Source organism: Pelodiscus sinensis, chromosome 11, assembly GCF_052426305.1.
Source record: "Pelodiscus sinensis isolate ZL-2025 chromosome 11, ASM5242630v1, whole genome shotgun sequence".
Classification (NCBI taxonomy): Eukaryota; Metazoa; Chordata; order Testudines; family Trionychidae; genus Pelodiscus; species Pelodiscus sinensis.
The window spans coordinates 53085655-53105492 of record NC_143062.1 but is presented as its reverse complement, the minus strand read 5'-3'; the positions used below and the strand labels follow the sequence as shown (position 1 = coordinate 53105492).

The following is a 19838-nucleotide window of genomic DNA, read 5'->3' as shown; positions in this document are numbered from 1 at the left end:
TTAGAGAGAGAGTTCTACAGTTGTCATCAAATCTAGCCCTGTGGTGTCCAACCAGTTCTGAAGCAGTGGCCACTATGGTGATTACTGCTGTAGTGAACTAGCCACCCTCAACTGGCCAAATAGCCATGTTTGTTCAGGCCAGCTGGCCACGTAGCCACATGTAGCTAGTGGCTAGCTTGTTGGACACCTCGGGTCTAGCCTGTTACTCAGACACTGCACATTTGTGATAAACTCTTCAGTATAGCTGAATGATGGGCCATGCTCCCAGCAGACTCCAGGAGGTGAGCTTTTATCACAAAGGAGACGACTGAAGGTAATCACAAATGGCCCTATTTTGGAGCCCTTTGGCCTCTGCGTCCCCTGTGCCCCATGACTCAATGCTAGCCTCTGAGAGTCAAGAAGGGACCGCTCCGATGGATTCTGACACCCTATGTAACACAGGCCAGACAACGTCTACAAAGCAGTTCCTACCGCACATCTCAGTGAATGGAGAATCCACCACAGCCTCTGGCAAACTGTCCCAATAGTTAATTACTCGCACCATTACAAATGTTGCTTAATTTGCTGTCTGAATTTGCCTAGCTTCAACTTCCAGCCATTGGATCATGTTACTCCCGTCTGTGGGAGACTGGAGAGCCTACCTATAAATATTTCCTCCCGGTGTAGGTCTATAGAGCCTAATCAAGTCGCCCTTAATCTTCTCTTTGTTAAGCTGAGTTTATGAAGTTCCTTGAGTCTATGATTATCGGGAGTGTTTTCTAAGCCTTGACTCATTCTCATGGTAAACCCTTTCCAATTTATCCTGGTCACCAGAACTGCATATCACATTCCAGCAGCGATCACGCCATTGCCAAGTAACAGTGGTAAAATAACCTCTTCGCTCCAACTCAAAACTGCCCTCTTGATGTATCCCGTCTCATTCGCTCTTGACCCATTATTATACTGGAATAATCAGGTGAACGTGAGCTTCATCGCAACCCCCAAGTCTCCGCTGAATCACAGCTTTCCTATATTTGGGATGAATTGTGTTTAATCAGCTAAACGAGTAGTCGATGGAATTTCCATTGGAAGCAGTGGGCTGTGCCCATGAGAGCTCATGGTCCCATCTCCATATTTGGTTAGTCTGTAAGGTGCTGCAGGACTGTTTGTTGTGTTTTAAGTTTTTCCAGTGGCAGACTAACTCAGCTTCCCCTTTGATCCTTGTGCCCAGTTTACCAAGTGAGCCAGATTACCCTAAGGGCATGTCTACACTACCCGCTAGATCAAGAAGCAAGGGGGGGTTGACTTGTCACATCGTATAGATAGGAGAAATCGACCACCAAGTGCTCTCCCGTCAACTCCCCCTTGTCCTCTTGAAAGAGAAGTGTCGGTGGAGTTGACGGGGGAGTGTCAGCCATGAGCTCACTGCAGCGAAGATGCCAGAATAAGTCGATCTAAACAAAACTCTTAGATGCAAACTCTCCTGATGCTATTAAATTAGACATTTTTAACATCTATTTAATGCACTCCAGATCTGGAAAGGACTCGCCATGTCCCCAAGCCCAGCCCCTTGCACGCGTGGCAGGACTGAGCTGCACCTAGGCCATCTCCAGCAGGTGTCTGTCCAGCCTGCTCTGAAAACTCTCCAGGGATGGAGATTCCACACTCGCCCCAGGCAATTTATCCCAGTATTTAACCACCCTGACAAGCGGGAAGTTTCTCCTGGTGTCCAACCTGACCCTCCCTTGCTGCAACTTAAGCCCCTTGCTTCCTGGCCTGTCCTCAGAGGCCAAGGAAAACAGTTTTTCTCTCTCCTTGTAACCCCCCTCCCTTTAGATACTTGAAAACCGCTAGCATGTCTCTTTTCACACTAACCAGGCCCAGTTCTTTCAGTCTCCCCTCACAGGTCGTGTTTTCCAGACCTTTCATCATTTTTGTTCCTCTTTTCTGGACCCTCTCCAGTTTGTCCACATATTTCCTGAAATGTGGGGCCCAGAACTGGACACTACTCCAACTGAGGCCTAACCAGTGCAGAGTAGAGCGGCAGAATTACAGAATGACCTCTCCTGTCCTGCTCTCAACACTCCTGTTAGTACAACCCTGAATGATACTTGATTTTTTTTTTTTGGCAACACTGTCACACTGACTCATACAGTCCCCTGTGATCCCTAGATCCCTTTCTGCAGTATTCCTTCCTAGACAGTCATTTCCCATTTTGAAAAAAACTTTAAAAACAATGAATGGTTCTGCAGCACCTTAGAGACTAACAAAAAATGTAGATAGTGTCATGAGCTTTGGAGGACACAACCCACTTCTTCAGATGAATGGAGTAAGGGGCCCAGAGAGACAAGTAAATAACAGAGAAAGAGGGGATGGAGCAGGAAAGAGGAGAAATAAGATATTGAACAGAACCAGTCCCAAATCGGAACCCTGCGGAACCCCACTTGTTATGCCCACCTACATGACTGTGAACCGTTAATAACGACTCTCTGAGTACGGTTATGCACCCACCTTATCGTAGCCCCAGCTAGGTTGTATTTCCCTAATTTATTGATAAGGTCATGTGAGACCATGTCAAATGCCTTACTAAAATCTAGCTATACCACGTCCACTGCTTCTCCTGTGATGAACTGGGCCGGGTGTGGGCACTGCTGAGGGCGTCAGCTCAGGGCGAATTGCTCAAAACTGGGGATGCTTACAGCCCTCGACTGGAGACCTTTCCCAGACAGGCCACACACCAGTCACACCGAGCGCTCCAGCTGCCAATGTGAACAGCAGGAAGCCTCATGAGCAAAACCCCTCAGACACCTCAGCTCTCCCTGTGCCACAATCAGCCCCGGGCCTGCACACAGGTGAGGGGGTATAGAACCTGATCTCACTCACCCCGAACAGGTCCTCCCTGTCCCAAAGACCCAGCCCCAGTTCCTGGTCAGTTTATACTCTGGATCTTCCCCACAAGAGCCGCTGGGCCGGTCCTTTAGCATCGACACTCTAAAGGTTTATTAACAGAAATAAGAAAAGGCTGAGAGTGAGGTTGTTAATGAAAATGCATCACATGCACCAGTCCCCCAGTTCTGGATGCAGGCTCTCAGCAGAGCTGTTACAAACTGCCAGCTTAGACGTCTCTGGTGTCCATTCTATGGCAGAGTGGGTCAGCGATCCTTCCCAGCTCCCTGTCCCTGCATCTGGAAGCCAGAGCAAGATGGAGACAGCCTCATGGGATTTTTATATTCCTGGTGTCTCCCAAACTGAAGCTGGTCACATGATCAAGGGACCTGTCTGTGTTTCCCAGGCCAGTAGCCATGAGGCACTGGTGGGTCTGCGGGCTTCCAGATGGGTTCTCCAGGGGTGTGTTGGCCATGCAGAGCCATTGTCCATGGAGCAGGGCTAGTTAGCCCAGCCTTTCCTCATGACAGGCAGGCCAGGCCCATGGCTCCCTCCCGGGCGGAGACCAGTCACAGTACCAGCACAGAGCCCATGTTCATAACTCCACGCACAGGAGTGTCATACGTAGATTCACAGGTGCACACCTTCCTTTGACCTCACATGGCCCCTTTGTATCCAGTCTGGGGCAACCCAGCCCTGTGGGCACAGCAGTGATCTGTCTGCTCCCTTCAGATCCAATAACGTGACACTCCTTTAGCCACAAGACTTCTTATCCTATCAAAGGAAGCTATCCGATTGGTTTGACCTGATTGGCTCTTTACAAATCCATGCTGGCTGTTACCTTCCCCGCGTTATCTTCCAGGTGTTTGCAGATGAATTCCTTAATTACTTGCTCCATCATCTTCCCTGGCCCAGAGTTAAATTGACTTGTCTGGAGTTTCCTGGGTTGTTCTTATTTCCTTTTTTATAGATGGGCACTAGATTTGTCCTTTTCCAGTCTCCCGGAATCTCTCACGACTTCCATGTTTTTTCAAAGATGATAGCGAAAGGCTCAGATACCTCCTCTGTCAGCTCCTTGTGGATTCTAGGGTACATTTAACATGAAGACATCTAACTATTCTAAGTGATTTTTAACTTGGTCTTTTTTTATTTTATCTTCAAAACTTACCCCCTTCCCACTAGCATTCACTATGTTAGGCATTCCTTCATCATCAGACTTCTTGACACACACAAAAACAAAGAAGTCATGAAGCACCTCTGGCATTTCCACGTTTCCTGTTGTTGTTCCTCCGTCTTCATTAAGCCATGGGCCTACTCTGTCCTTGGTCTTCCTCCTGCCATGCTCGTTTCCCAACAGATGTTTAGTTGGTTCAAGTGCTCCCTCGCCCCCAAGTTCTACGCTTTGGATGACTGTTGTTTTAAAAAAGCCTCGTCCACCTCTTCTTCCTGGGTAGGGAATCTGTAGTAGACCCCTAGCATGACATCACCCTGTTTTTTACCCCTTTTAACCTAACCCAGAGACACAATATGTCTGACTCCTACATCTCTTTCCACCTCAATCAAGTATGTACATTTTTCTGTATGTGAGGGGAGGAGAACACGGTTGACTGCACCTTACAGAATCTTTTGCTCTGTCTTTCACCCAACAGCGTGAGTGTCCCCACTTTTGCAAACCGCAGTTCAGTGCTTCTGGTGTTAGCAGGATTGGAAGCCTTGAAATGGCCACTTGCAGCTGCTGCTGAGTCAAATAGATGTGACCTGAGCAGGGTGAAACGACAGTGTGTGAAATGCAGCGCAGGCCATGGCGGCCTCAGACCTTGCAACACTGCTAACACCGGTGGAGCAGGGCCAGTGTGAGCAGGAGTGAGAACTGGTTTGCAGTGATGCAGGTGTATTAAAATGCCCCAAACGAGAACCCCCAGGCAGGCTATTCTCCCCAAGGGACAGGAGGAGAGAACAGCATATGGCAGATGTTAGTCACATTGTTTAATACAGAGCTAGAAGGTGCTCGGACAGCCATGGTGATGGACGTGGTGCAGAAACCTCCCGAGACTAAAAGTAGAGAGTGGCTTTGTTTCCGGCGTTCAGAGCGCTGAGGAGGGTGCCGGGGGGACCTTTAGTGTGCGTGTTGTCAGGAGGATTTGGCAACGGAACAGAGGCCGTGGAAAGAGTTTGCGATTAGGGAGGTGCAGAGATGTGGGGATAAACTCACTCTTAACGCTGTGTTTCTTCTGAAATGATCATCAGTTAAATAGCTAAGTATGGAAAACTATGGCAGGCACACCTCCGAGCTAGTTGTTCTTTCTAAATTCAGGAAGATGTGATTCCAGTATAAAAAGGATGCAAACTTTATTTTCTTTGTATGCAGAGCTACAAATGGACATTGTTCTAAATGAGCATTTAAATTCTACAGCCGAATTACGCGGCTGAGGTGGATTCTATGGTAAATTTGCAATCACTTCATGGGGTTCTGGTTATAAGCTTAAAATTCATGACCTTATTTTTGATAATTCCTTATTTGCCAGTCATATGCTAAATATGCTCTCACGGGTATGCAGTCTCTCACGTGGGGGTTTGAAATTGCCTTGGTGCGTGATTTGTACAGCCGAATCCTTTCCTCTCTGTCCCAGCTGTAAAATCCCTACCTGTGTCCTGGGGGTGGCTTCCCTTGTGTTGGTCACATGCTTGAGACCCCTGCATGACAGGAATGAGAGATGCAGATGGCAGCTCAGGGACGTGTCCTTGCGTTTCAGGCGTGTTCCTAGGCAGCACACGAAGGGAGAGCGCCCTTCCCCCAGGGGCCTGGCCGCTGAGCGATGTGTCTGTTGCACCCAGGCTCAGGAGGGCTTTTCTCTTTCAGGTTTCCCTGCTGGAGTATCGCAAGCGAAAACAGGAAGCCAAGGAGGGAAGCGATGCCGGGCGGTGCGCAGCAACTCCTGCCCGACCAGGCAGCCTCAGCTCTGGGCCTGAGACCGATGCAAGCAGCATGCAGGGCTCAGGAGTCCGAGCCCCCTCCTCACCCCCAAGTGGATTCTCTCCCTCCCATCCCCCCATGCCTCACCTAGAGGAGATCAGTCCGCCAGGGGCGCCTAGTTCCTCCGCCTCACACTGCAAATCCCAGGAGAACATCAGCAGCAGATGGTGGTGAGTGTTCGCTTTCCTCATTCAGCTGTTGGGGCTTCATAGGAAGCTGGTCAGACTCTGCATGGTGGTGTGCAAAGGCCTTTTTCCCATGACCCCCTGGCATCCAGCACGCAGGCCACTGGCAACATGCAGCTTTTGGCCGGTTGGGCGCGGCTAGCTGGACTGAGCGACTCCTTGGCCGCTTGGGCGCGGCTAGCTGGGCTGAGCGGCTCCTTGGCCGCTTGGGTGCGGCTAGCTGGGCTGAGCGGCTCCTTGGCCGCTTGGGCGCGGCTAGCTGGGCTGAGCGACACGGCTCCTTGGCCGGTTGGGGCGCGGTTAGCTGGGCTGAGCGACACGGCTCCTTGGCCGGTTGGGGCGCGGATAGCCGGGCTGAGCGGCTCCTTGGCCGGTTGGGCGCGGCTAGCTGGGCTGAGCGACGCGGCTCCTTGGCCGGTTGGGCGCGGCTAGCTGGGCTGAGCGACGCGGCTCCTTGGCCGGTTGGGCGCAGCTAGCCGGGCTGAGCGACGCGGCTCCTTGGCCGGTTGGGGCGCGGCTAGCTGGGCTGAGCGGCTCCTTGGCCGGTTGGGCCGCGGCTAGCTGGGCTGAGCGGCTCCTTGGCCGGTTGGGGCGCGGCTAGCTGGGCTGAGCGGCTCGGCTCCTTGGCCGGTTGGGCGCGGCTAGCTGGGCTGAGCTACGCGGCTCCTTGGCCGGTTGGACGCGGCTAGCTGGGCTGAGCGGCGCGGCTCCTTGGCCGGTTGGGCGCGGCTAGCTGGGCTGAGCGACGCGGCTCCTTGGCCGGTTGGGCGCGGCTAGCTGGGCTGAGCGACGCGGCTCCTTGGCCGGTTGGGCGCGGCTAGCTGGGCTGAGCGACGCGGCTCCTTGGCCGGTTGGGCGCGGCTAGCTGGGCTGAGCGACGCGGCTCCTTGGCAGGTTGGGCGCGGCTAGCTGGGCTGAGCGACGCGGCTCCTTGGCCGGTTGGGCGCGGCTAGCTGGGCTGAGCGACGCGGCTCCTTGGCCGGTTGGGCGCGGCTAGCTGGGCTGAGCGACGCGGCTCCTTGGCCGGTTGGGCGCGGCTAGCTGGGCTGAGCGGCGCGGCTCCTTGGCCGGTTGGGCGCGGCTAGCTGGGCTGAGCGACGCGGCTCCTTGGCCGGTTGGGCGCGGCTAGCTGGGCTGAGCGGCTCGGCTCCTTGGCCGGTTGGGCGCGGCTAGCTGGGCTGAGCGGCGCGGCTCCTTGGCCGGTTGGGCGCGGCTAGCTGGGCTGAGCGGCTCGGCTCCTTGGCCGGTTGGGCGCGGCTAGCTGGGCTGAGCGGCTCGGCTCCTTGGCCGGTTGGGCGCGGCTAGCTGGGCTGAGCGGCTCGGCTCCTTGGCCGGTTGGGCGCGGCTAGCTGGGCTGAGCGGCTCGGCTCCTTGGCCGGTTGGGCGCGGCTAGCTGGGCTGAGCGGCTCGGCTCCTTGGCCGGTTGGGCGCGGCTAGCTGGGCTGAGCGGCTCGGCTCCTTGGCCGGTTGGGCGCGGCTAGTTCGCAACTGCTTGGGCACCTCGGCATTAGAAAGTCAGACAAAACTGGCAGGTGTCTGCTCACCGTGGATGGGTTCTCTGCGTGGCCCACTGTCAGAAAGGATATATCCCCCCATCCCATGGCCTCCAGGCTGAGACTTGCACCTTTGGCCCCATGGCACATGCAGGAGATGAGGGGCAGCACTTGGCACATCTCCTGTTTTCCTCATCTCAAATGCAAATACCCTAGAGCAGGGGTCTCCAGCCTGTTTAAGCACGAGATCACTTTTTGAATTTACGCGCAATCCAGGATCTACCTTGTACCCAGATCCCCTGGCCCCACCTCCCTTGTGCCCCTTCTCCGAAGCCCCGCCCCTGCTCACTCCATCCTCCCTTTCACCAGGCAGGGCAGGGCTGGGGTGCAGGCTCTGGTCTTGAATTAAGGGATTTGGATTGTGCCAGGGGCTCTGAGCTGAGCTTGAGGCAGGCATTTGGGGTCTGGATAAGGTTCTAGGAGCAGGCTCTGGGGGCTGTTGGGATGCAAGGGGTGCTCAGGGCTGGGGTAGGGGCTTGGGGTGCAGGAGGGGTTCATGACTGGGGCAGGGTTTCATGATGTGGGCTCCAGCTGGGCCCCGCTGACCTCGGGTGGCTCCTGGGTTGTGGTGCAGGGGGGCTAAGGCAGGCTCATCCCTGCCCTGGCCTTGCACCACTCCCAAAAGCAGCCAGCATACTCCATCCCAGATCCTGCTGTGCCCCCTCTCTGCTCTGTGGAGACAGGATACAGGGCGGGAGGGGGGGGACCCTGACATCAGTGCCCCTCAGCTCCTTCCCCTGCCCTGCACAGCAAGTAGGAGGCTCGTTAGGAGACAGCTCCAAGGCAAAGGGCAGGAGATGTGCAGCCGTCTGGGGGGCAGCTGAAGTGCTGGGATTGATAGTCTCTTGGCCAAACCAGTCAGGGTCCCCTGTCACAGACGCCAAGATCGACCAGTAGATCCCGATCGACTGGTTGGTGACCCTGTCCTAGAGCGTAGCTTCTGCAGCAGAGCTCCGGGAGCCGAGGCAGGTCCACATGGGGCTTGCCAGCGGCTGCAAAGAGCTGGCCTCGTCTCATTTCCATCTGCCACGCTGCATGGAAAGGCAAAAAGCCTTTTCCAGATACTGACTCTGTGTAGCAATAGCTGGAGCTGCCATACAGAGGAAGGTGCGGGGGATGGGGGCAACAGACTTACCTAGGCCCGGGGAAGGGAAGGGAGCTCTGTGCTCCCAGAAGGGGCGGGGCGGAGCTGGGGCAGCCAGCCGCACGCCCACGCCCGCCCGCCTTTAGCGCCATCCCGGGATCCGGCAGCCATGGCTGTCTGCATGGCCAGGCCCCAGGACAGTGGCTGGCAGGCCTGGGGAGGTGAGACTGGTCTAGGCAAGGGTTCAGGACTTGACACGCAGTGGAACTGTCCAAGAAGCTGTTTGCTGCAGGGATCGCCCCACGGGAGGGCTTGTGCCTTGCTCTCTCCCCTGCGCACCATGGAGCTGGGCAGACTGCTCGCTCGAGCCTGTCCCCAGCCAAACAATAGCAGCAAAGAGGTGTGAATTCACCCCATTTGCCTCAGTGAGGAGTAAATGCTGCCTCTCCCCCTTTGCCTCACTGAGGTGTGAATTTCTGTGTCCATTTTCAGCCTTTAAAATGCTAATGTTGGGAACAAATTACATTTCCTTTTTAAAAGAGAGAAAATAACTACAGTAACCTTCCGATAATCCAGCACCTTTAGGACCCAGATTTGCCGGGTACTGGAAGGGGGCTATAAGGGGTCTGGGGTGGTGGGGGTCAGCAGGGAACTGCGCAGCCTGGGAGAGGGCGGCGCTGCGGGACCAACCCGGCAGCACCCCAGCTACTCTGCCCCCGGCTTCCCCAACTCCGCCGCTGGTCAGTTTCAGCAGCAGCGGACTCAGAAAAGCCGGGCGCAGAGCAGCTCCAATTGTCGGGCTGGCCGGAGCACTTCGGGGTTCCACTTGGTGCCGGACTATCAGGAGTGCCGGACCACTGGATGCCGGACAATTGGAGTCTTACTGTAAATGCCAAAGCCACTTCACACAAGGTGGAGGCTGCACTGTTCAGTTTTTCTTTCCTGTCTAATCTCCTGCATGATGTTAACTCAGCTCCGCTGCACACCCGGGTTTTATGCTCCATATTGATAAGGGGGCTGGAGCACATGGCCTACGAGGAGAGGCTGAGGGACTTGGGTCTGTTTAGTCTGCAGAAGAGAAGAGTGAGGGGGGATTTGAGAGCAGCCTTCAGCTCCCTGAAGGGGGGTTCCAAAGAGGCTGGAGAGAGGCTGTTCTCAGTGGTGACGGATGCAGAACAAGGAGCAATGGGCTCAAGTTACACTGGGGGAGGTCCAGGTTGGATATTAGGAAAAACTATTTCCCTAGGAGGGTGGTGAAGCGCTGGGATGGGTTCCCTAGGGAAGTGGTGGAGTCTCCATCCCTAGAGGTGGGATTGGTCCTGCGTAGAGCAGGGGGCTGGACTTGATGACTCCTGAGGTCTCTGCCAGCCCTGTGGTTCTCTGGTTCTCTATAGCGAAGCCCTGGGCTTACAGCCTCTGCAGTAGTGGGCCTGGCCCTGCACTAGTCCGTGTAGGGACTGCATGGCCCGCTGGGCAGGCTGTGACCCAGGAGAGCTGGGCTTTGCTCCTGGGCTTTGCCGTTGTTTCCCTGAGGGGCCGCCAAGTGCTTACTGGGTTGAATCCTACCAGCAAGCTGCCCACGGCAAACAGGAATGGGAAGTAGCGCTCCTAGGCCAAGTGGCAACGTTACCACTGCTCCAGGAGCCTTGCTTCAAGAAGCCCCTCGTGTAGTGCCATGGTAGTGTCTGTCGCACTAACCTGCAGCCGCCCCGCCCCCAGCCCCTCCATCTGTCTGGGCTTCCGTGCTCTAGGCTTTCCAACATGGTGCTAAATGTCCATTCCCTTGCCTGGGAAAGGAGGACCCAGACTCCTTTAGATCCAGTGAAACATGGCCGGTCTCTCCCCCTTCGATAACAAGGAGCGGGGCTTTGTTTGCATGGCAGGACCCTGCCTGGCGAACCCGCTCCCCAGGGACGTCGTGCTGTTCATTCGAAGCAGGGCTCTGCGAGAGCTGCCAGGCCAAGCCCTCTTGTCAGTCGCGCCTTGGCCATTCTGCTCACAGCCCTCAGCTATTTCTGCCTCTTTCAGGATGGTCCCCACGTCTGTGGAGCGGCTCCGAGAGGGCTGTGGGCTTCTCGAGAAGGTCCTGCGCAGCGGTGCGAAGATCTCTCAGCGGGGGGAGCCCTCGCCTACGCGTGACAGCCTTGCTGAGAGAGAGCCAGGTAAGCCAGGGAGCTCTTGTGGGAGCGCTGCGGGCTCTGTTCAGGCTAGGCGGAGCTCTGGCCGTGGCACCTCCATGTCTGACTTCACCAGCATCCTGTGGGTGCCCTGAGCACGTTTCCTTCTGAGTCAAGCAAGACCCTCACCTAGAATCCTAGAGCTGGAAGAGACCTCAGGGGTCATCGAGTCCAGCCCCCTGCCCAAGGCAGGACCAATCCCAACTAAACCAACCCAGCCAGAGCTTTGTCAAGCCCGAACATGCAATCTCTCTCCTCATTTGATAACAAGGAGCAGAGACTCATAGCCCCAGAGCGGTGCTGAAGAAAACACTTCACAGAAGTCCTGTTTGGTAGCCAGCAACAGACAGAATAAAATCCACCAGGGTTTGTTTACGTCCCAAAAGCACGGCACGACCTTAATTCTCATAACTGCCTGGAGAACCCGTTCTTCTGTCTGCCCTCTAGGGATGGAGATTCCACCCTGTCCCTAGGGAACCCAGCCCAGCGCTTCCCCACCCGCCTAGGGGGAGAGTTTTTCCTAATCTCCAACATAGACCTCCCCCACTGCAACCTTATCCCATTGCTCCTCGTTCTGCATCCATCACTACTGAGAACAGCCTCTCTCCAGCCTCTTTGGATCCTCTCTTCAGGAAGTTGAAGGCTGCTCTCAAATCCCCCCTCACTCTTCGCTTCTGCAGACTAAACAGACCCAACTCCCTCAGCCTCTCCTCATAAGTCATATGCTCCAGCCCCCTTAGCGTTTTGGTCGCCCTCCACTGGACCCTCTCCAATGCATCCACATCCTTTCTGCAGTGGGGGGCCCAGAACTGGACACAGTACTCCAGATGTGGCCTCCCCAGAGCCGAGTAAAGGGGAATAATGACATCTCTGGCTCTGCTGGCCATGCTCCTCCTAATGCACCCTAATATGCCATTAGCCTTCTTGGCTACAAGGGCCCCCTGTTGACTCATATCCAGCTTCTCATCCACTGTAACCCCCAGGTCCTTTTCTGCAGAACTGCTACTTAGCCAGTCTGTCCCCAGCCTGTAACAATGTTTGGGATTCTTCTGTCCTGAGTGCAGGACTCTGCACTTGTCCTTGTTGAACCTCATCAGATTTCTTACCTAGATCACTCTGAACCCTATCCCTGCCCTGCAGTGTATCTACCTCTCCCCCTAGCTTAGCGTCTGTGACGGACCGGGCCGTGTCTGGGCACAGCTGAGGGCGTCCGCTCAGGGCGAATTGCTCAAATCCGGGGCTCCTTACAGCCCCCAGACTGGTGACCTCCCCAAACAGGCCACACACCAGTCCCACAGAGCACTTCAGCCGCCTGCCTGAAGCCTCACGAGCAAAACCCCGGAACTGCGTCTCGTGCTCGACTGGCCTGAGAGCGGGCTGCTTGTGCAGTAAGAAGTGTTTGTCCCGTGCGGGAACCGTCTGCTGGGAAGACCTGCTTCTGCCCATGGAAATGGTTCCGCAGCATTGCCCGGACCACGTGGCAGCTCTGGTAGCCCAGGATCTTGCCTGTCTCCTGCACCGGAGCCAGGCTGAGTGGCATTTTGGTCAGTCCATGCACTTGGCGTATTAGGGTGTCTCGCTCCAGTCCAGTCACTGAGACTCCGCAAGGGCTGTCCTCAGGACTTGCCTCTCGTGAGATGCCGCTGTCAGCGTCACGCCAGTGGGAGTCTTCCCGGTGCGGTGTCTGTTAGCGCCTCGCTCTCCTGGGCTGCAGCTGGTGTGAGCAGCTGTTCCCAGCATCGTCCTCGCTTACCTGGGCGGGACCAAATGCTTCCTCACCCCGGGGGCCTGGGCTGGCTGCTGAAGGAGCGTAAGCGGCCATTGAAATGGAGGGCTGGAAGAGATTTCGAGGGGTCATTGGATCCAGCCGCCTTCGCCGAGGCAGCATTGTACCATCCGGTGGGTCTGTCCAGCCTGGCCTTCACCTGCAGTTACAGGGAGTCCACCGCCTCCCCTGGGGGCCTGTCCCGGGTCGCCGCCCTGCGCGGGTCGAGCGCTCTTCCTGGCCCCTGCCGACGCCTCCCTTGGGGGCCTGTCCCGGGTCCCCGCCCTGCGCGGGTCGAGCGCTCTTCCTGGCCCCTGCCGACGCCTCCCTTGGGGGCCTGTCCCGGGTCCCCGCCCTGCGTGGCTCGAGCGCTCTTCCTGGCCCCTGCCGACGCCTCCCTTGGGGGCCTGTCCCGGGTCCCCGCCCTGCGCGGGTCGAGCGCTCTTCCTGGCCCCTGCCGACGCCTCCCCTGGGGCCTGTCCCGGGTCCCCGCCCTGCGCGGGTCGAGCGCTCTTCCTGGCCCCTGCCGACGCCTCCCCTGGGGGCCTGTCCCGGGTCCCCGCCCTGCGCGGGTCGAGCGCTCTTCCTGGCCCCTGCCGACGCCCCCCTTGGGGGCCTGTCCCGGGTCCCCGCCCTGCGCGGGTCGAGCGCTCTTCCTGGCCCCTGCCGACGGCTCCCCTGGGGCCTGTCCCGGGTCCCCGCCCTGCGCGGGTCGAGCGCTCTTCCTGGCCCCTGCCGACGGCTCCCCTGGGGCCTGTCCCGGGTCCCCGCCCTGCGCGGGTCGAGCGCTCTTCCTGGCCCCTGCCGACGCCTCCCTTGGGGGCCTGTCCCGGGTCCCCGCCCTGCGCGGGTCGAGCGCTCTTCCTGGCCCCTGCCGACGCCTCCCCTGGGGGCCTGTCCCGGGTCGCCGCCCTGCGCGGGTCGAGCGCTCTTCCTGGCCCCTGCCGACGCCTCCCCTGGGGCCTGTCCCGGGTCCCCGCCCTGCGCGGGTCGAGCGCTCTTCCTGGCCCCTGCCGACGCCTCCCCTGGGGGCCTGTCCCGGGTCCCCGCCCTGCGCGGGTCGAGCTCTCTTCCTGGCCCCTGCCGACGCCTCCCCTGGGGCCTGTCCCGGGTCGCCGCCCTGCGCGGGTCGAGCGCTCTTCCTGGCCCCTGCCGACGCCTCCCCTGGGGCCTGTCCCGGGTCCCCGCCCTGCGCGGGTCGAGCGCTCTTCCTGGCCCCTGCCGACGCCTCCCCTGGGGCCTGTCCCGGGTCCCCGCCCTGCGCGGGTCGAGCGCTCTTCCTGGCCCCTGCCGACGCCTCCCCTGGGGGCCTGTCCTGGGTCGCCGCCCTGCGCGGGTCGAGCGCTCTTCCTGGCCCCTGCCGACGCCTCCCCTGGGGGCCTGTCCCGGGTCCCCGCCCTGCGCGGGTCGAGCGCTCTTCCTGGCCCCTGCCGACGCCTCCCCTGGGGGCCTGTCCCGGGTCACCGCCCTGCGCGGGTCGAGCGCTCTTCCTGGCCCCTGCCGACGCCTCCCCTGGGGGCCTGTCCCGGGTCCCCGCCCTGCGCGGGTCGAGCGCTCTTCCTGGCCCCTGCCGACGCCTCCCCTGGGGGCCTGTCCCGGGTCGCCGCCCTGCGCGGGTCGAGCGCTCTTCCTGGCCCCTGCCGACGCCTCCCCTGGGGGCCTGTCCCGGGTCCCCGCCCTGCGCGGGTTGAGCGCTCTTCCTGGCCCCTGCCGACGCCTCCCCTGGGGCCTGTCCCGGGTCCCCGCCCTGCGCGGGTTGAGCGCTCTTCCTGGCCCCTGCCGACGCCTCCCTTGGGGGCCTGTCCCGGGTCACCGCCCTGCGCGGGTCGAGCGCTCTTCCTGGCCCCTGCCGACGCCTCCCCTGGGGCCTGTCCCGGGTCGCCGCCCTGCGCGGGTCGAGCGCTCTTCCTGGCCCCTGCCGACGCCTCCCTTGGGGGCCTGTCCCGGGTCACCGCCCTGCGCGGGTCGAGCGCTCTTCCTGGCCCCTGCTGACGCCTCCCTCATTACTGCCAGCTTTGTGTGTTGTGCAGCCACTTTATAGTCACTTCCTAGACCCGGGGGGCACTTCAGAAATTTTGGAAATGACCCCAGGCCACTCTGAAAGGGGCGGGGCCTCAAGCAGAAGGGGCGGGGCCAGGATTCTTCCCCGCACACAGACTTTGATTGGGCTGGGGTGAGGGGCACATGAAGTCTCCCCCACCCCCCTCCGAGGGTGCCCCTAGGTGCCCATGCCCCTGGCGGTGGGAGGAGACTTTGCGCGCCAATCAGGGCTTGGGGGCAGGGAAGCAGCAGGGCCTCTGCAGGCCGGATCCACCCTCTTGGCAAGCCAGCCGCGTCTGGGCACAGCTGAGGGCGTCCGCTCAGGGCGAATTGCTCAAATCCGGGCTCCTTACAGCCCCCGACTGGCGACCTCTCCAAACAGGCCACAAACCAGTCTCACAGAGCGCTTCAGCTGCCTGCCTGAAGCCTCACGAGCAAAACCTCCGACACCCCAGCAATATCCGTGCCCCAAATGGCCCCGGGCCTCATACACAGGTGGGGGGTCCTAGCACCCAATCCCACCTACCCCGAACAAGTTCTGTCCGGTTCCAAGAAACCAGCCACAGATCCCTGGTCAATTTACCCTCTGGACCTTACCCACAAATCACGCTGGGCCAATCCTTTAGAATCTAACATCTAAAGGTTTATTACCACAAGAAAGAAAAGCCTGAGAGTCAGGTTGTTAAAGGATAGTACGTTACATGCACCGAATCTCCCAGTCCTCGATGCAGGCTCTAGCAGAGATGTTACAGCTGCTGGTTTAAAAGTCCTTGTTGCACATCCTAGCATCAGGATGGGTTCCCAGGTCTTCCGGGCTCTTCGATCCCTGCACTGCTGCCTCTGGGATGAAGTGCTGAGCTGAGAACAAGATGGAGTCAGCCACATGGCATCTTTATCCCTCCTTCCCAGTCTCTTCTTGGCTGCAGCGGGTCACCTGGCCAGCGGCCTGTCCCTGTGTCCCCTGCTGGTAGCCCTCAGGTGACTGCCCCCATTCTTTAGGTGTGTCCTTGGCCCATCGAGTGCCATTGTCCCACAGGGCCTCGCTGATTAGCATGTCCACAGGCCAGGCCCTGCCCAATGCTCAACCACATGCAGGGAAATCTTCAGTGTCCACACAGATTACAGACTCCTAACTACACACAGACATTAGACAAACACATGACCAGCGTCCACAGGATCAGCAGACAGTGAGCTTCTATTCAGCACCCCACATGGCCCCTTTATACCATTTCTGGGGTGATCTGGCTGCTCCCCTCCAATTCAGTAACGTGACAGGCTGGGGTGAGGGGCACATGAAGTCTCCCCCTCCCCTCCCCGAGGGTCCCCCTAGGTGCCCATGCCCCTGGCGGTGGGAGGAGACTTTGCACGCCAATCAGGGCTTGGGGGCAGGGGAGCAGCAGGGCCTCTGCAGGCCGGATCCACCCACTTGGGGAGCCGGATTCAGCCTGCGGAGACTCTTCTGCCCACCCTGTCCTAGACTCAGGAAAACCAGAACAAATGGTCCTGCGGCACCTTGCAGAGCAAGCAAAATGGAGCCTGTTCTGTGAGCTGAGGAAGCGGCCGTGGCCACGGAAGCTCACGGCGTCTCTGCGGTGCTGCAGGGCTGTGGGTTGGGTTGGAACGTTTTCCATCTGGACCGTGTTTTCCTGCTTTGCTGAGACTGGCTCCTGCCCCAGCTCTAGTCCCGGAATCCAACTGAGGGTGGCCACGCAGTAATTCCTGGGCTGCCTCGGTTCCCTTTTGGAACCGCTTGTTAGTGTGCATGCACCTGCGGCCTTTCGGCTCTTGTGCGTCTCGCCGGTCCTGCTGCTTAGCGAGTCGCTGTGTTTCTGCTTGGCACGTTCCTTTGGCCTGCCAGCTCGCCAGACTCCCCGTGGAGCCGGAGCGGCCTCTGAATACTCGTCCCACCTCCATCTTCACCGGGCAGCCTGCAGGCGGCTTTCAGTCGGCTGCGTTGGCTCCTTTCATTCCTAGTCATTCCATCTCTCGGGTCGCGCTCTCCGTCTCCCCATTGCTTCCGCACTCACGCTGGTTCCTCCCTCGGTCCCAGGGTCTTCCTGTCACCTGCTGCCGTGGCAAGCTGGCTCAGGCCGTGTCTCTGGACGGCTCGCCCCAGCCATGCCTAGGTCTTCTCTCTTGGCTTGTTCTCAGGTCGGTCCTAGAAGTGCTACCTCCACCTCCACGCTGATTGGTCTAGAGCAGAGCCCAGGTCCCCCGAGTCTGTCGGTAGCCTGCCTCTCCCCCAGCGGATTGTCAGCAGGCAGGGCAGCTCCAGCTCCCTTGCATCCTGCCTCTTCCGTGGCCCAGCTGCGCCCCTTCCCACCACTGTGCCAGCCGCACGGTCGCTTCTCCACACACTTTGCGCCTGAGCTTGGCTCCAGGAGAGCGCTGCAGGGAAGAAGCAGGCTCTCTGCTAACTTCCGAACGTTGCCACTGCCCCCGCCGGCGTTTCTGGCAGGCGTCTCGGCCGTGGCGAGCGGGTCCTCCCCGTGGTGTTAGGCCGCACCTGCCCAGAGGCAGCACTGCAGGGATCAGAGCCTCAAGACACAAGCCAAGGCGGCTGCGAACCCGTAGGAGGAGGCAGTCCCTGGGGATCCTCCAGCCCTGTGAGGCTGCTCTGGAAGGGCGACCTGCCCTCGTGCTCCGTGCCGACAGCGTCCGGGAGAGGCGGTCAGTGCAGGGAAGCGTCCTTGTGGTCGGTGAGGCGAGGGGCTGGGCGGGGCTGTGGCAGGAGGCCTGGCTCGGAGGCCGCGCTGAGGGCTTGCCTGTGCTGTGCCTTTCAGGTGCTGCTGAGGGAGACGCCCCAGAAGCGCTGAGCTCGGTGCTGAAAGGACCGGCCGTTTACAGCCCGTCGAGGTACAGCTACCAGGTAAGCGCCCCCCAGCTCCCAGCCCCAGGCAGCCCCGCAGCGTCTGTGCCTGACCCTTCCTCTCTCCATCCAGCTCCTGCAGGCTGACAGCCCCTGCACAGAGCCCTCCGCCCTCCTGCAGCAGAGCTCCCCCTGCCGAGGACCCTCGACTTCCTCTCCCGGATACAGCTACCGCGCGGCTCCGCCACGGGCCGGGCCCAGCCCCGCCCCCGGCTCGTTGGAAGCGCCCGCTTCCTCCGCCTCCTATCCGAGCCCCGCCCACGCGGCCTCCACGGACTCCTCCGCGCTCTTGGCAGGGAACTGTGGGTATTCCGGCAGCCAGCAGCACTCCGGGAGCAGCCTTCCGAAGAAGAGTCACTCTGCAGCTGCCAGTCCAGCACAGCCGCCTGCTGCAGACTCAGTGTCCTCGGGGGCGGGGAGCCAGCCCTGCCCCGGTGCTGCTCCCCAAAGCTCCAGAGCCTTGCAGTCAGACATGCGGACTATCAGCCTGCCTAGTTCTGGGCAGCCTGCCCTCCAGCAGAGCTCCAGGGGGCCGGGGGCCTCCAGTTCCCAGCACTATCCGCACCGAGGGGGAGGTGTCCATCCCTACAGACTGCAGCAGCTCTCAGGCCCGGGAGTAAAGACTCAGACCGGACTTTCCTAGGGCTGCCTGGATCCAGGGGACCGAATTGCCCATGACTCCTTCCAGCTGCCTCTGGAAGTGGCTTCTGGGCCACGGCTGGGAGCCTGCGCCTGATGCTGGGGGTGCAGGGCCAAAGCCTTGGGAGGGGATGCAGGTTGCTCCGAGGCAGAGCCTGTGGCAAAGCTGGGGACACAGTAGAAAAGCAGATGGCTCCAAGTGCAATGCCTGCTGCAGCCTCTGTCTGCTGCCATGCCCAGCCGCCGCCGCCTGTGCAGCACGAGCGTCCTCCCCCGTGCGAAAGCGCCGTGCACTCCGGTCGCGGGCCGGCGCTCAGCACCCCAGGGCTTTCCCCGCCGGTCATTCCAGTCACCTGCGGGCGCGGGCCGAGCTGGTTGGTGAGCACAGGCTTCCTGGGTCTGCAGGCTTGTCGCTAGCTGGTGTCCTGGGCCCCGTGAACATGGCGCGGGGCTGCGGAGTGTGTCCCAGAGTGCCAGTGGGGGCCCAGGCCTTGGCAAGCTGGCTGCTGTGGGTGCTAAGGATCACCTGTGGGTGGCGTGCAGCAGAGTGGGCTCTGCCTGCCCAGGCCCGGGAGATCGCCAGCTTCCCTCTCACTTGTTTACTGTCATAGCCGGCGTGTTTTTATTTATCTAATTTTATATTCAGTTATAACCATCTTAGGTTAGCTAATCGACAGCCGTGTAGTCCTGGTGCCTCCGCCGCCTCCTCTCGGACAGGGCAGTGCTGTGAGCCTGCCTCCTCCGCCAGAGGCGCAGACTTCTTCCTTTTAGGGCTGTTACAAGTTCTCGAATTCCCAACTGAAATCAGGTGTTGGTTGGTTCAGAGTAGGGGAGACTTTCAAACTGTTAAAGCAAAGTAACTTTCCAGCAGTCTGGCTGTGGGGGTGGAACGTGTCGCCTTGTGAACTGTAAAGGTCACTCCGGAGAGCCCTGGGCGCTGTGTGCAGCATGGGGCAGGCCGGCTCTGCCCTGCCTGGTGGGGAGCAGCATGCAGAGGTGTGTGCAGGGTGCAGAGTAGAGGCACCCTGGGGTGGTGGGGGCTGCAGCTCCTGACTCGTGGGTTTTACACCATGCTGTCTCATTTGAACTTTCACAAGAGATGTGATAATTTTGATAATAAAAATACTTACCTGAAAAATCAACATTTTTGGAACTTCCCTTCCCATTACTAGTGGCCTTCGTCTCGCGGCGAGCACAGCCCGGCGCCAGGGGTGTCTGCACGCTGGCCCTTCTTCCCTCTGCCACGCGGAGCTTTGCAGGCGCCTCGAGGCGAAGAGTGGCCTGCGCGCACCGCGCAAGGAGATCTGGTAGCTGCAGCCCAGCTCCAGGCTCTGGTTTGGGCGGGCGAGTCGCACGGCTCAGCTGGGTGACAGGTACAGCTTGGACCTCTCTCAGCTGGCACTCCCTGCTCCAGCACCATGGGCCTGGTGCTGCTGGACCGGAGAGCCCTGGTGGAGGGCTGGAGGCAGGAGCCCCATGCGGTGCCAAGAACCCAGCCAGGCTGGCTGCAGGGAGTCCAGCTGAGCTGGTGGCAGGACGGGCGGAATGCCAGTGGGCTCTGGCAGGGCAGTGGTTGGCTGCAGTGGGGCCTGGAGCCCCAGGGACAGGACTTCAGGGCTGGTGGAGCCAGAAGCCCCGATAATGGGGCCAGTGCTGTCCTGGTAGGGCTGACGGGGCCGGGACCCCG

At 59.5% G+C, this 19838-nt stretch overlaps 1 protein-coding gene across 3 annotated transcripts in view; it reads left to right on the top strand.

The window, feature by feature from the left end:
* SETD5 (SET domain containing 5) overlaps positions 1-19293 on the top strand; it is a 143516-nt gene extending 124223 nt beyond the window's left edge. For all 3 annotated transcript variants that reach the window (XM_089781346.1, XM_089781345.1, XM_089781344.1), the window contains 4 exons: positions 5726-6009; positions 10690-10823; positions 17427-17512; positions 17586-19293. In XM_089781346.1, the coding sequence (XP_089637472.1) occupies positions 5726-6009; positions 10690-10823; positions 17427-17512; positions 17586-18155 (1074 nt within the window). In that variant the 3' untranslated portion in view covers positions 18156-19293. The remainder of the gene's footprint in view (positions 1-5725; positions 6010-10689; positions 10824-17426; positions 17513-17585) is intronic.
* Positions 19294-19838: the final 545 nt, after the last annotated feature.